At 37.6% G+C, this 17,407-nt stretch overlaps 1 protein-coding gene across 4 annotated transcripts in view; it reads right to left on the bottom strand.

The window, feature by feature from the left end:
• abcc8 (ATP-binding cassette, sub-family C (CFTR/MRP), member 8) overlaps window positions 1–17,407 on the bottom strand; it is an 84,418-nt gene that overhangs the window by 45,136 nt on the left and 21,875 nt on the right. For 3 of the 4 annotated variants that reach the window (XM_061221628.1, XM_061221627.1, XM_061221626.1), the window contains 7 exons: window positions 16,507–16,671; window positions 15,227–15,382; window positions 12,723–12,857; window positions 11,258–11,420; window positions 10,550–10,590; window positions 9,239–9,384; window positions 7,788–7,896 (listed from right to left, as the gene is read on the bottom strand). In XM_061221628.1, coding sequence (XP_061077612.1) covers window positions 7,788–7,896; window positions 9,239–9,384; window positions 10,550–10,590; window positions 11,258–11,420; window positions 12,723–12,857; window positions 15,227–15,382; window positions 16,507–16,671 — 915 coding nt within the window. The remainder of the gene's footprint in view (window positions 1–7,787; window positions 7,897–9,238; window positions 9,385–10,549; window positions 10,591–11,257; window positions 11,421–12,722; window positions 12,858–15,226; window positions 15,383–16,506; window positions 16,672–17,407) is intronic. The other variant, XM_061221625.1, reaches the window with a different exon arrangement.

Raw genomic sequence — 17,407 nt, 5'->3', positions numbered from 1 at the left:
TGTACTTTTCATGTTTTGGACATAAGGCATAAGACTATAGTCTTATGTATTTTTTCATTTTCCACTGAAAACCATTTCCCCAATCTTCCTTCCTTAAACAACATTTGTGTCTTTATTTTTGCATGGGTGTATTATAAACATGACTGCCTATTTATTCAAATTAAAAAATGAGAGAATTTTTTTTTTGTAATTGTAAAAAAAAAAAAATCTAAAAATGTTTTGGACCATTTTTCATGTTTTGGAGATAAGACATAAGACTATAGTCTTATGTAGTTTTTCATTTTCCACTGAAAAACATTCTTCCCAATAAATTCCTTAAACAACATTTGTGTCTATTTATTTTTGCATGGGTGTATTATACACATGACTGCCTATCTATTTAAATAAAAAAAATTATTAAAAAATGTTTTGGACCATTTTTCATGTTTTGGAGATAAGACATAAGACTATAGTCTTATGGATTTTTTCATTTTCCACTGAAAAACATTCTTCCCAATAAATTCCTTAAACAACATTTGTGTCTATTTATTTTTGCATGGGTGTATTATACACATGACTGCCTATCTATTTAAATAAAAAAAATTATTAAAAAATGTTTTGGACCATTTTTCATGTTTTGGAGATAAGACATAAGACTATAGTCTTATGGATTTTTTCATTTTCCACTGAAAAACATTCTTCCCAATAAATTCCTTAAACAACATTTGTGTCTATTTATTTTTGCATGGGTGTATTATACACATGACTGCCTATCTATTTAAATAAAAAAAATTATTAAAAAATGTTTTTGACCATTTTTCATGTTTTGGACATAAGACATAAGAATATAGTCTTATGTATTTTTTCTTTTTCCACTGAAAAACATTTTTGCATGGGTGTATTATACACACGACTGCCTATCTATTTAAATAAAACAATGAGGAAATTTATTTTTTGACCATTTTTCATGTTTTGGACATAAGACTATAAGTCTTATGTATTTTTTCATTTTCCACTGAAAAATATTCTTCCCAAAAAATTCCTTAAACAATATTTGTGTCTATTTATTTTTGCATGGGTGTATTATACACATGACTGCCTATCTATTTTAAAAAAAAAAATTACCAAAAAATGTTTTGGACCATTTTTCATGTTTTGGAGATAAGACATAAGACTATAGTCTTATGGATTTTTTCATTTTCCACTGAAAAACATTCTTCCCAATAAATTCCTTAAACAACATGTGTGTCTATTTATTTTTTGCATGGGTGTATTATAAACATGACTGCCTATCTATTTAAATAAAAAAATGAGATTTTTTTTTTATTACCATTTTTCATGTTTTGGACATAAGACATAAGACTATAGTCTCATGTATTATTTCTTTTTCCAATGAAAAACATTTTTGCATGGGTGTATTATACACACGACTGCCTATCTATTTAAATAAAACAATGAGGCAATTTATTTTTTGACCATTTTTCATGTTTTGGACATAAGACTATAGTCATATGTATTTTTTCATTTTCCACTGAAAAACATTCTTCCCAAAAAATTCCTTAAACAACATTTGTGTCTATTTATTTTTGCATGGGTGTATTATAAACATGACTGCCTATCTATTTAAATAAAAGAAATTATCAAAAAATGTTTTGGACCATTTTTCATGTTTTGGAGATAAGACATAAGACTATAGTCTTATGTAGTTTTTCATTTTCCACTGAAAAACATTCTTCCCAAATAATTCCTTAAACAACATTTGTGTCTATTTATTTTTGCATGGGTGTATTATACACACGACTGCCATTCTAGTGAAATAAAAAAATACAAACAAAATCTTTTTGTCCCATTTTTCATGTTTTGGACATAAGACATAAGCCTATAGTCTTATGTATTTTTTCATTTTTTCAAAATTTTTTAAACTATTTTTCATGCTTTGGACATGAGATATAAGACTATAGTCTATTTAAATAAAAGAATTACCAAAAAATGTTTTCCACTGAAAAACATTCTTCCCAATAAATTCCTTAAACAACATTTGTGTCTATTTATTTTTGCAAGGGTGTATTATAAACATGACTGCTTATTTATTCAAATTAAAAAATGAGATTAAAAAAATTTTTTTAAAACTATTTTTCATGCTTTGGACATGATATAAGACTATAGTCTTATGTATATTTTCATTTTCCACTGAAAAACATTCTTCCCAATAAATTCCTTAAAGAACATTTGTGTCTATTTATTTTTACATGGGTGTATTATACAGGTGACTGCCTATCTATTTTAATAAAAAAATTATCAAAAAATGTTTTTGAGGAAATTTATTTTTTGACCATTTTTCATGTTTTGGACATAAGACATAAGACATATGTATGTATGTATTCTTATGTATTTTTTCATTTTCCACTGAAAATTATTTTCATCATAAATGTCTTAAAACACATTTGTTTTATATTTTATTTCCCACATGGGTGTATTATAAACATGACTACCTATCTTTTTAAATAAAAAAATGAGAATGTTTTTTTTTTTTAACCATTTTTCATGTTTTGGACATAAGATCAATAGTCTTATGTATTTATGTATTTTTACATTTCCCCCTGAAAAACATTTTTCATCATAAATGTCTGAAAACAGATTTATTTTCATTTATTTTCACGTGGGTCTATTATAAACACGACTGCCATTCTAGTGAAATAAAAAAATGCAAACAAAATCTTTTTGTCCCATTTTTCATGTTTTGGAGATAAGACATAAGACTATAGTCTTATGTATTTTTTCTTTTTCCACTGAAAAACATTTTTGCATGGGTGTATTATACACACGACTGCCTATCTATTTAAATAAAACAATGAGGAAATTTATTTTTTGACCATTTTTCATGTTTTGGACATAAGACATAAGACTATAGTCTTGTGTATTTTTTCATTTTCCACTGAAAAACATTCTTCCCAAATAATTCCTTAAACAACATTTGTGTCTATTTATTTTTGCATGGGTGTATTATACACATGACTGTCTATCTATTTAAATAAAAAATATATCAAAAAATGTTTTAGACCATTTTTCATGTTTTGGAGATAAGACATAAGACTATAGTCTTATGTATTTTTTCATTTTCCACTGAAAAACATTCTTCCCAATAAATTCCTTAAAGAACATTTGTGTCTATTTATTTTTGCATGGGTGTATGATACACATGACTGCCTATCTATTTAAAAAAAAAAAATTATCAAAAAATGTTTTGGACCATTTTTCATGTTTTGGAGATAAGACATAAGACTATAGTCTTATGGATTTTTTCCATTTCCACTGAAAAACATTCTTCCCAATAAATTCCTTAAACAACATTTGTGTCTATTTATTTTTGCATGGGTGTATTATACACATGACGGCCTATTGATTTAAATAAAAAAAATTATCAAAAAATGTTTTGGACCATTTTTCATGTTTTGGAGATAAGACATAAGACTATAGTCTTATGGATTTTTTCCATTTCCACTGAAAAACATTCTTCCCAATAAATTCCTTAAACAACATTTGTGTCTATTTATTTTTGCATGGGTGTATTATAAACATGACTGCCTATCTATTTAAATAAAAAAATGAGATTTTTTTTTTATTACCATTTTTCATGTTTTGGACATAAGACATAAGACTATAGTCTCATGTATTATTTCTTTTTCCATTGAAAAACATTTTTGCATGGGTGTATTATACACACGACTGCCTATCTATTTAAATAAAACAATGAGGCAATTTATTTTTTGACCATTTTTCATGTTTTGGACATAAGACTATAAGTCTTATGTATTTTTTCATTTTCCACTGAAAAACATTCTTCCCAAAAAATTCCTTAAACAACATTTGTGTCTATTTATTTTTGCATGGGTGTATTATACACATGACTGCCTATCTATTTTAATAAAAAATATATCAAAAAATGTTTTAGACCATTTTTCATGTTTTGGAGATAAGACATAAGACTATAGTCTTATGTATTTTTTCATTTTCCACTGAAAAACATTCTTCCCAATAAATTCCTTAAACAACATTTGTGTCTATTTATTTTTGCATGGGTGTATTATAAACATGACTGCCTATCTATTTTAAAAAAAAGAGAATTTCTTTTTTTTTATTACCATTTTTCATGTTTTGGACATAAGACATAAGACTATAGTCTTATGTATTTTTTCATTTTCCACTGAAAAACATTCTTCCCAAAAAATTCCTTAAACAACATTTGTGTCTATTTATTTTTGCATGGGTGTATTATACACATGACTGCCTATCTATTTAAATAAAAAAAATTATCAAAAAATGTTTTGGACCATTTTTCATGTTTTGGAGATAAGACATAAGACTATAGTCTTATGGATTTTTTCATTTTCCACTGAAAAACATTCTTCCCAATAAATTCCTTAAACAACATGTGTGTCTATTTATTTTTGCATGGGTGTATTATACACATGACTGCCTATCTATTTATTTTAAAAAAATATCAAAAAATGTTTTGGACCATTTTTCATGTTTTGGAGATAAGACATAAGACTATATATAGTCTTATGTATTTTTTCATTTTCCACTGAAAAACATTCTTCCCAATAAATTCCTTAAACAACATTTGTGTCTATTTATTTTTGCATGGGTGTATTATACACATGACTGCCTATCTATTTTAATAAAAAAAATATCAAAAAATGTTTTAGACCATTTTTCATGTTTTGGAGATAAGACATAAGACTATATATAGTCTTATGTAGTTTTTAATTTTCCACTGAAAAACATTCTTCCCAATAAATTCCTTAAACAACATTTGTGTCTTTATTTTTGCATGGGTGTATTATACACACGACTGCCATTCTAGTGAAATAAAAAAATACAAACAAAATCTTTTTGTCCCATTTTTCATGTTTTGGACATAAGACATAAGCCTATAGTCTTATGTATTTTTTCATTTTTTCAAAATTTCTTGAACTATTTTTCATGCTTTGGACATGAGATATAAGACTATAGTCTATTTAAATAAAAGAATTACCAAAAAATGTTTTCCACTGAAAAACATTCTTCCCAATAAATTCCTTAAACAACATTTGTGTCTATTTATTTTTGCAAGGGTGTATTATAAACATGACTGCTTATTTATTCAAATTAAAAAATGAGATTTAAAAATTTTTTTTAAAACTATTTTTCATGCTTTGGACATGAGATATAAGACTATAGTCTTATGTATATTTTCATTTTCCACTGAAAAACATTCTTCCCAATAAATTCCTTAAAGAACATTTGTGTCTATTTATTTTTACATGGGTGTATTATACACGTGACTGCCTATCTATTTTAATAAAAAAATTATCAAAAAATGTTTTTGAGGAAATTTATTTTTTGACCATTTTTCATGTTTTGGACATAAGACATAAGACATATGTATGTATGTATTCTTATGTATTTTTTCATTTTCCACTGAAAATTATTTTCATCATAAATGTCTTAAAACACATTTGTTTTATATTTTATTTCCCACATGGGTGTATTATAAACATGACTACCTATCTTTTTAAATAAAAAAATGAGAATGTTTTTTTTTTTTAACCATTTTTCATGTTTTGGACATAAGATCAATAGTCTTATGTATTTATGTATTTTTACATTTCCCCCTGAAAAACATTTTTCATCATAAATGTCTGAAAACAGATTTATTTTCATTTATTTTCACGTGGGTCTATTATAAACACGACTGCCATTCTAGTGAAATAAAAAAATGCAAACAAAATCTTTTTGTCCCATTTTTCATGTTTTGGAGATAAGACATAAGACTATAGTCTTATGTATTTTTTCTTTTTCTACTGAAAAACATTTTTGCATGGGTGTATTATACACACGACTGCCTATCTATTTAAATAAAACAATGAGGAAATTTATTTTTTGACCATTTTTCATGTTTTGGACATAAGACATAAGACTATAGTCTTATGTATTTTTTCATTTTCCACTGAAAAACATTCTTCCCAAATAATTCCTTAAACAACATTTGTGTCTATTTATTTTTGCATGGGTGTATTATACACATGACTGTCTATCTATTTAAATAACAAATATATCAAAAAATGTTTTAGACCATTTTTCATGTTTTGGAGATAAACATAAGACTATAGTCTTATGTATTTTTTCATTTTCCACTGAAAAACATTCTTCCCAATAAATTCCTTAAAGAACATTTGTGTCTATTTATTTTTGCATGGGTGTATGATACACATGACTGCCTATCTATTTAAAAAAAAAAAATTATCAAAAAATGTTTTGGATCATTTTTCATGTTTTGGAGATAAGACATAAGACTATAGTCTTATGGATTTTTTTCATTTTCCACTGAAAAACATTCTTCCCAATAAATTCCTCAAACAACATTTGTGTCTATTTATTTTTGCATGGGTGTATTATAAACATGACTGCCTATCTATTTAAATAAAAAAATGAGATTTTTTTTTTATTACCATTTTTCATGTTTTGGACATAAGACATAAGACTATAGTCTCATGTATTATTTCTTTTTCCATTGAAAAACATTTTTGCATGGGTGTATTATACACACGACTGCCTATCTATTTAAATAAAACAATGAGGCAATTTATTTTTTGACCATTTTTCATGTTTTGGACATAAGACTATAGTCATATGTATTTTTTCATTTTCCACTGAAAAACATTCTTCCCAAAAAATTCCTTAAACAACATTTGTGTCTATTTATTTTTGCATGGGTGTATTATACACATGACTGCCTATCTATTTTAATAAAAAATATATCAAAAAATGTTTTAGACCATTTTTCATGTTTTGGAGATAAGACATAAGACTATAGTCTTATGTATTTTTTCATTTTCCACTGAAAAACATTCTTCCCAATAAATTCCTTAAACAATATTTGTGTCTATTTATTTTTGCATGGGTGTATTATAAACATGACTGCCTATCTATTTAAAAAAAAAGAGAATTTCTTTTTTTTTATTACCATTTTTCATGTTTTGGACATAAGACATAAGACTATCGTCTTATGTATTTTTTCATTTTCCACTGAAAAACATTCTTCCCAATAAATTCCTTAAACAACATTTGTGTCTATTTATTTTTGCATGGGTGTATTATAAACATGACTGCCTATCTATTACAAAAAAAAGAGAATTTCTTTTTTTTTATTACCATTTTTCATGTTTTGGACATAAGACATAAGACTATAGTCTCATGTATTATTTCTTTTCCATTGAAAAACATTTTTGCATGGGTGTATTATACACATGACTGCCTATCTATTTAAAAAAATAAATTACCAAAAATGTTTTGGACCATTTTTCATGTTTTGGACATAAGACATATGACTATCGTCTTATGTATTTTTTCATCATAAATGTCCTAAAACACATTTGTTTTCATTTATTTTTGCATGGGTGTATCATAAACATGACTGTCTATCTATTTAAAAAAATGTAGAAAAACATTTTTCATCATAAATGTCTGAAAACACATTTATATTCATTTATTTCAACGCAGTTGTAATATAAACGCCATTGCCTATCCATTTAAGTACAAAAAAATAAATAATATATTTTTTGCCCAGATTTTGGACATAAGTCTATGTAGTCTCATGAATTTTTTCATTTTCCACTGAAAAATATTTTTCCCAATAAAATGTGTGCATTTATTTCAACACAAAAAAAAACATTTAATTTTTAATGTGCTGAAAGCAGGGCTCTTGGTTGGATTATGGCCAGTGTGAATTTGGGCGTAATTTAGCTAATTTTGACTCATCTCACCACTGCCTGGTACTTGTTGTGGTTGGTGGAGCTTGTTTGTGTGGTGGGTTTAGGATCCTGCTCTTCCCCAATCTCTTCACTGCAGAAGAATTCACTCAGCTTCTGCACACTACAGGAGCACAGGGTAACACTGTACACTAGAGAAGAGCAAAGTCACATGACCGCCAGAACACACTGTACACTGGAGAGGAAGTCACTCAGCTTCTGCATACTACAGGAGCACAGAGTCAAATGGTAGCCAGAGCATTTCTACAACTGGATATTGATTTTACTGAAACAATTCAAGATGAAGTATCTTGCACTGCCCACCTGCAAACTCTCAGCTATCAGTCCATTTCCCTATCCATTAAATGGTAAATGGTTAATGGTTGGCATTTATATAGCACCTTTATCCAAAGCGCTGTACAATTGATGCTTCTCATTCACCCATTCATACACACACTCACACACACTCACACACCAACGGCGATTGGCTGCCATGCAAGGCGCCGACCAGCTCGTCAGGAGCATTTGGGGGTTAGGTGTCTTGCTCAGGGACACTTCGACACAGCCCGGGCGGGGATAAAACCGGCAACCCTCCGACTGTCAGACGACTGCTCTTACTGCCTGAGCCATGTCGCCCCACTACACTACTCTCCTGCCCAGAGATCTGCCCACTGGCATTGTAGCCCACCCACTGAGAGCAGAGAGCTTCAACCCAGAGGAATCGTGGGATGTAGGCCTTTAAAAAAATGTTTTTTATAGCTATTTAGCTTAACTTACAGTTGATTAGACTAAGCAAGGGACAGTCCCCGCAGGAGCAAAGTTGGGTTGAGGGCCTTGCGCAAGGGCCCAATAACTGTACAGATCTTATCGTGGCTATACCAGGACTTCAACCACCAACCTTCCGGGTCATATACCTTAACCAATAGGCTACAGGCTGCCCCTTTCCAATAATCTGTCTGCACCAGTGCCAGTTTAGCCACAGGCCACACCACAGTAAACTCATTCATACAGGGACACAAGAGCAGTCTTCCGCTGTCAATCATGAGCTCATCAAGAAGTGTCCCAATAATGTGAATAAATTAATTCCTGATTAAATAATGAAGAGCAGATGATGGCACAAAATCTACAGATACCGCCCTCCATCAGACTAATATCGTGAAATAAATTGCATTGCTTTTGTGCTGAGACCCATACAAGTACATTTTGTCTTAATACAACTGGACATTGTGGCATTCTGGCAGTGTTTCAAGGTCAATTCCATTTCAATTCAGTCAGTCAGTTAATTAATCAAATCAAGTGCAATCCTACCACTGCAATGCCACTGCATTCCTCCCACTGCAACACCACTGTAATTACACCCTAATCCTACCATTCAAAGAGCACTGTAATCTTCTATGGGCTAGGATCCCTCTCTTACGTTCAGCACAGGGCAGTGCCATTATAGGAAACACTGTGGGGGAGCTCACCTGACCAGGGCTTTGACGGTGGAGCGTACCACGCTGGACAGCAGGAACAGGGGGGTCACCAGGATGTGGAAGAGGGACAGCGAAGCGAAGGCGACAGCGGGGGAGAGGTCGGCCTCCTCCGACAGATTCACGTGAACCACAAACGTCTGCGCGAAACACAGATCCTCTAAGACCAGATACACAGCTCCACAGCACAGCAGCACCACAGATATTATACACACACTGGATACACATCTCCACAACACAAGAGCACCACAGATATTTTACACACACTGGATACACAGCAAAACCACAGATATTTTACACAGACCAGACACACAGCAGCACCACAGATATTATACACACACCAGACACACAGCACAACCACAGATATTATGCACACACCAGATACACAGCTCCACAACACAGGAGCACCACAGATATTTTACACACACCAAATATGCAACAGAACACGTATATTATACACACAGCAGATACACAGCTCCACAACACAGCAGCACCACAGATATTATACACACACCAGATACACAGCAGAACCACAGATATTATACACGCATCGGATACACAGCTCCACAACACCAGCAGCACCATAGATATTATACACACACACACACACCTGACACACAGCTCCATAACACAGAGACACCACAGATTCTAGACACAAATACATATATATATTTATGAATAAAAGGTACATAAAATTATTTATATTTTTGCGTCAAGAGAAGAGCGACAGAACTTCCAATGTTAAAAGTATCGGCGCCCAGTGGGCCTGGAGAAGTGACATCACTCAGAGATGAGGGGGGCCCACAGATTTAATAATCTGACCTGCTGTGCCCCCACCCCCCCTCCACCACACTGGGCCACAGAGGCTTTATCGCCATGGCGACAGAGACACCTACAGCCTTTCAGCACGGCACTGCATGCGGCTGTACTGTACCCCTGTAATCTCAGAGGAAGCAGAGATAGATAGAAAGAGTTCCTGTGAAATGTCCTGGAACGCCCCCCCCCCCTCCCTCCTCGTCCTCCCTGATCACCCCTGCCAGTCTGGCGGTCTGCCACCCCCCTCTCTAATGGTGCAGGACCTGCTTGGTTTCTGACTTTGACCCTGCAAGGTGAACGAGGCTGGGTGGCAGGTTAGATGAGCCCTACAGGCAGCAGGGTGCATTTTTTAACATGGAGAGGTGGTGCAGGAAGACCTGTCCATTTCACTGACACTGGGAGGAGAGTGATGGCAGTAATGATAGTGTCTGAGAGAGACGCACTGCCCCAAAGCCCTGGAGCCTGCGCTGAATCTCAACTGGTACTTACAGTGAGAACGGCAGCGATCGGGATGGCTGCGTTCATAAAGACTGTAAAGCAAGAAACCAGAGTGAGAGAGATCCCGTACATGACATGATTACATTACATTACATTACATTACATTACATTATAGTCATTTTGCAGATGCTCTCATACAGTACAAATCAGAACCAGGGACAAGTGCGCTGAAAGGAGCAGAAAGTGATGTTGGTGGTGCAGGGTGTGATGTGGGAGGTTTAAAGAGCTCATGGTTGGTGGAGGAGGTGCAGGGTGTGGAGGAGCTCACTGGAGACAGAGGTGTACAGGGCTCAGGGGAGGAGGAGGAGGAGGAGGAGGTGCAAAGTGTGATGTGGGAGGTTTAGGTGGAGGAGGTGCAGGGTGTGATGTGGGAGGTTTAGGTGGAGGAGATGCAGGGTGTGATGTGGGAGGTTTAGGGGGAGGAGGTGCAGGGTGTGATGTGGGAGGTTTAGGTGGAGGAGGTGCAAGGTGTGATGTGGGAGATGAGGAGGAGGTGCAGGGTGCGGAGGAGCTCACTGGAGACGGAGGTGTACAGGGCTCAGGGGAGGAGGAGGAGGAGGAGGAGGAGGTGCAAAGTGTGTTGTGGGAGGTTTAGGGGGAGGAAGTGCAGGGTGTGATGTGGGAGGTTCAGGTGGAGGAGGTGCAGGGTGTGATGTGGGAGGTTTAGGGGGAGGAGGTGCAGGGTGCGGAGGAGCTCACTGGAGACGGAGGTGTACAGAGCGAAGGCGCGCAGGCTGGTCAGCTCCTTGTGGCGCGTCTCCTCCACGCTGAGACGGAAGATGTGCTCCCAGGCGTACAGCTTCAGCAGCTTAATGCCCCGCAGGAGCTCATTGGTCTTCTTCAGCCTCTCACTAGAGTACTCCTGTACACACACACACACACACACACACACACCACACACACACACATACACAAGCATTCATGTACACACACACACCACACACACATACACACACACATACACACCACACCACACACACACACACACACACACACATACACAAGCATTCATGTACACACACACACACACACCACACACACACCACACCACACCACACACACACATACACACACACACCACACACACATACACACACACACCACACACACACACACACACACACACACACACACATACACAAGCATTAATGTACACACACACATCACACACACACACCACACCACACACACACACCACACACACACACACACACACACACACACACATGCACAAGCATTCATGTACACACACACACCACACACACACACACACACACAAGCATTCATGTACACACACACACACACACACACACCACACACACACATATATACACACATGCTCACACACACACCACACACATGTACACACACGCACACGTATACACATATATGCACACACACATACACACATACACACACACACACAAACACACATGTGCACACACACGCATTCATACACACACAGGTACACAAATACACACACACAAGAACACGTACACACACACACACATATACATACACAAGCACCAACAGTGTATCAATAAAAATGACTCACACACGAGACAAAAACATCTCTTCAGTCACTTACTTGCACATAAGAACAACAGACACATAGAAGAAACAATGTCTTCAAGGTTTTTTTCTAAAAGCAATCAGTAACTTAAAAAGGCTGTCTACATTAGCACTGCCAAGCCTTCAACCTCCAGGCCAGTTCCATAACTCAGCATCAACATTACTGTGTGTGGAAATTTCATCATGCATAAGAGCTATGGGATAAATCTATATTTATGCACCATAGTCATATGCAGCGTAGAATATGATGGATGTGTTTCCCAGAGCAAACTTTCACTCAGGGGGTGAGAGGGCAGACAGAGAGGTTAGGCCCAATGAATTTTCCCTGACAGGGATCGTTCACTTAAAACAAAATACAAGCTTATGGGTATGACCTTTAACCCTGGACAGAGGACACTCTCCAATCCCCATTAGGAATATGACTAAATTTGTGTTTACTTCATTTACAGATTTAAAAAATAAAAAATGAAAATATAGAGCCAAATTTGCTTGTGAGGGGACAATTGATCAGTTCTGCCCAATCGCTCTGATCCCAGAATGCAGTTGTACATGTCTCCAGGGCATACTGAGAGGAACTCAGAAGTGTACTCACTAAGGTGCTTTTCTGTGCTTGGGAGAGCTTGGTGGCCACGAAGTACTGCACGGGAGCTAGCACCGCGATGACTGCGGCTCCGATTAAGGCACTGATCCCCAGGAGGTAGTACAGGAGGAACACTCCAATCACAATCTGCAACAGCCAGTCACATGACCACGAGAGGGAGTCACACGATCGCATCCCACACCAAGGAGGGAGTCACACGATCACATCACACACACAGGAGGGATTGACATGATCACTTGAGCTAGTCACACCCGTCACAGAGTGAGTCACATGTCTATGCGAGGGAGTCACATGATCGCATCCCACACAGTCACAGAGCACTGAGTCACATGGTCATGCACCGCAGAGCGCGGAGTCATGTGATCACACGTCACAGAGCACGTAAATCCAGAACATTAGAACAGCAGGAGGGGTGATTTATGACGTGACTCAGGAACACGGGCAGGCATGCCGAAGGTCTGCACCATTATGCTAATTCACGAAGGCTGCAAATGTTTTCCTGATTAATGGGAATGTATTTTTAATTGGGGTAGAAGCAAGAGGGTCAGATAGAGGAGGACGAGCAGCTGGACTCTGAAAAGTACAGCACTGTGTCTGAAACACGTTCACCATTGATTTAGCACCCAGATCTCAAAGACCTCCCCGGTCTTCCCTCCTGAAGAACCCCTCTCCTGCACTTCAGAATCATATTGTTAAAATGTTCCGGTCGATTACCCATGAACCTTCACTCATTCCTGCACTCCGTCAATTATCTAACCCGCTTAGTCCTGGTCAGGGTCGCGGGGGGTGCTGGTGCCTATCCCAGCATGCATTTGGTTGAGAGGCAGGAATACTCCCTGAGCAGGCCAGCAATCCATCACAGGGCACACACACCATTCACTCACACCCCTGCAATGTCCCAACAAGGGGTCTTGCAACCTACACACACTTATTATGGGATGTCATTAGTCAGTAGAACATTGGTTTCCAGAAGGATATGCATGCAAGCGTATTTAAATTCATATCTGATACCAGCGGAATCCGACCCAGACTAAATCTACATGGAACTCAAATCCGATTTTGACTAATTCTTGCATTTCAGCCATCATACACAACATTACATTTATTTTACATTTATCTGATACTTTTATCCAAAGCGACATATAAAAAGTGCACAGATCAGATCAGGTACAATCCTCATAAAGTATCAGTTATCCATAGCCATGGACATCAAGTCTAGTTCATATGGTAAATATAGGCAGTGAGGTTATGGCATGTAAGATTATGGCACATCATAAATTACTTACTAAGCAAGGCTATGATTACAAGAGACAAGACAGAAGGTCACCCTCAGTACTTATGCCCTCTTGAAATGCAACCCTAAACTCTCCTACATTGCACACTGATGTGAGCCAAGGCCAGTCTCTCCGACCTTCTCTGAAGATGTTGAATTAAAAACTTCAGTTCTGGGCCCTGCACCCTCTAAGACATCAGGCCACATCCTGCACTGTCATCCCAGCTACTTCAACCACATGCCCTAAGGACCACCGGGGGAGATCTCATTGGCCCGCTTCCATCTGTTTCCCCAGCAACAGAACACAGCATCACAGTACCCTGCTTGGTGCATCACAATGCCCTATATGAATCTGGGACTAAGTGAGTCTGTTCTGTATTCTACTGCTGCTACACAATGCTGATGATATTCCATTTTCTATAACTCCGATTAAGGAAAGCAAGGTCATCTGGTCAGATCTGGCCATACACTATACTGCTAATCAAAACGAGTGGGAATTACATTGAAATTCTCAGATACTGTCTTGACAATTAAATTGTACAAAACATAATCATAAAATATAATTGCGATGGAGATGTAAGATGTAACACAATCACACATTAGCTGCCAGGGAGAGTTAGACCTGTGGAAGTCACTCTATTGTAATCTCATAGAGCAAATTAAAATTCATGAGCCCTTATTGGTAGGCATGACGAGCTTCACTAATCTATTGGGCAGGTGTGAACACAAAGGAGGTATAGAAAGTGTTTCCTGGAGACATGCAGGGCCTCAATTATGCATGCGATGTTAATAAGTATGAGTTAATAAGTATGAAGGTCATTCAAAGCAATGCTAACGAAACTTAAGATCCTTTTTTTTCTTCTCTCAAGTAGAAAATAGCAGCTTGCTTTAAGTTACATTTGGCATGACGAGTAAAATTGTCTCACTTCGCTGGCAAATCTTGAAATGAGAAATCCTGAACCGTCTGTGATCTTATTGCCAATCCTTCTGTCATATTGCCAATGAGATCAGACAGTTTCACTCACTTCAACATTTGCCAATGGGGTAGGATACCTTCCCTTGACAAGCAAAAAGTAACAAATCTGAAATCTTGAAGTGAGTAAAAACTGTGCTAGTAATAGAAATAAGATTTTAAGTCTGAACATAAGGCAAAAATAACTTGTCTTATTCTTCATTTTTCCCAGTGCGTAAATGCACTCTGTGCCCGTTGAGTGCTTCTCACCTGAAATGGCATGGCCCAGAGATTGGGGCACAGGAAGAAGAACCACATGAGCTGGTTGGTGTCTATGGCAACCAGGTTGCAGATCTGCCCCACGGTCATCTCACCCATGGACATGTTGGAGGTGCAAAGGCGCATGATCTTATTGTAGATTTTGGTCTGGGGGGGGGAAAGGAGGGGCGTTTAAGCAGGGCAGCCATTTCGTTCATTTGGCACAGACCGAGCACAGGATGCAGCAGCAGTGGCTCCCAGCCCCTGTTCCTGGAGATCTGACTTCCTGTAGGTTTTTAACTCCAACCCTAACAACGCACACCTCATTCAACAGCTAGAGCGGGGCTGCCCAACCCTGTTCCAGGAGATCTACTGTTCTGTAGCTTTTCACTCCAACCCTAAGAAAGCACACCTCATTCAACAGCCAGAGTACTTTTTGAGCTGCTAATTAGTATAATTAGGTGTTCAATTTAGGGTTTAAATGAAAACCTACAAGAAGGTAAATCTCCAGGTACAGGGTTGGGAAGCACTTCAGATACTGTGATAATCCCATTTCTGCCACCAATGAGGTGAGTAAAAAAGTAACATCATTTAAAAAAGACTGAGCAATTAATCAGAGTAGGCTGAATTATTCCATAAAGACCCCAGTACTGAAAACTCTACTATCTCACAGTACTTGATACTGTAATATCCCATAGAACTGGATACTGTAATATCCCGTAGTACCGGATACTGTGATGTTTCCTCTGTACTGGTGCCAGGGAGTTGTCAGTGCTGGGAACTGGCACAGCCCAGTTGGGAATATAACTTTGATCTTGAAGTGACACAGACAGTTACATAACTCCACCGCTAAAAGCCTGAGCGGGGGATGAAACAGGCCGCTACATAACCAGTTCCTCATTACATCACCTTTCATACTGTTATTCTGCATGCGAGTGCACAAAATCTGCATAGTGCAGGGATCATCAAATCACGGTGCTCGAGGGCCAAGGGACTGCTGGTTGTCCACTAGGGAGTCAGGTGTGAAGACAGTCTGGCCAATCGGGAACACTAATTCTACCATTAATTACCCAGGAGAAAAGTGAACCTGGGCTGGATTTGAATTGAAGGGCCCGATCTGATGTTCTCTCCTTTAGATCATCCCTCAGGATAATAGGAGCACCGTTTCAACCACCATTTTGTGAGAGGGTGGCATCCACAGAGACAGCAGCTCTCAGACTACAGCAGGGAGCCCGAAGGTGAAGCAGGTGAGGAAGGCACACCTGGGCTGCAGATGTGAGGGCCACACTCACCTGTATGGCTCCTCTCAGGTTGATCCCCGTCTCGATGGCCACGTAGTATGAGGCCTGGAGGAAGGTTCTCTGCAGCAGGAGGGCGAAGAACAGCAGAACGGCCAGAACGTACGCGTTCGCCAGGAACTCCTGCGACGAGATGAAGTATATCCCAAGGAGCTTCACCTGCAAAACAGGAAGACAGGTCAGGAAGTACTACCACTGAATGACCAATCAGCTCCCTGGCACAAGGAAGTACTACCACTGAATGACCAATCAGCTCCCTGGCACAAGAAAGTACTACCACTGAATGACCAATCAGCTCCCTGGCACAAGGAAGTACTACCACTGAATGACCAATCAGCTTTGTCAAAACAGGGAGTGCATCCACTGAATGACCAATAACTGATCCTTAAGTGCCTAAACTGAACAATATTTGGCCCGGAATCATCTGCTATCTGGAAAGCAAGTAGAGCTACTGAATGACCAATCAGCTTTTTCCAATCAGGGAGCACAGCCGCTGATTAACCAATCAGCTCCATGGCACAAGGAAGAACAGCTACTGAAAGACCAATCAGCTAACACCCTTTACACAGAAGGTAGAGAGTAAAGCTTAATGCAGGCCCATGAGAGCTTGGAGCAGATCAAAGATCAGGAGAAAAGCAGCCATTTGACTGCTATTGACTGTGGGCTGGGACTGTTCCTAGGGGACAGTGAACTGCCTCATTACCCCACACATAAAAACAAACTGCCATCAAGCGAATCTCGAGTACTCTGATGGAGTGACTCATTGCAACTAATCGGTCACCAGTGAAGTTCTTCAGAATCCGTTTTCTCAGCCAAAATGAAGCTGTATCAAGTCCACGTTTGGAGAGAAAAAAAGAGCCCACTCGAATGTTCTACACACAGATTAATTTTGCAC

The sequence above is a fragment of the Conger conger genome, chromosome 15, assembly GCF_963514075.1.
Source record: "Conger conger chromosome 15, fConCon1.1, whole genome shotgun sequence".
NCBI classification, from domain to species: Eukaryota; Metazoa; Chordata; class Actinopteri; order Anguilliformes; family Congridae; genus Conger; species Conger conger.
Note: the sequence above shows the minus strand (reverse complement) of the source record. Positions and strands in the feature narration are given on the sequence as shown.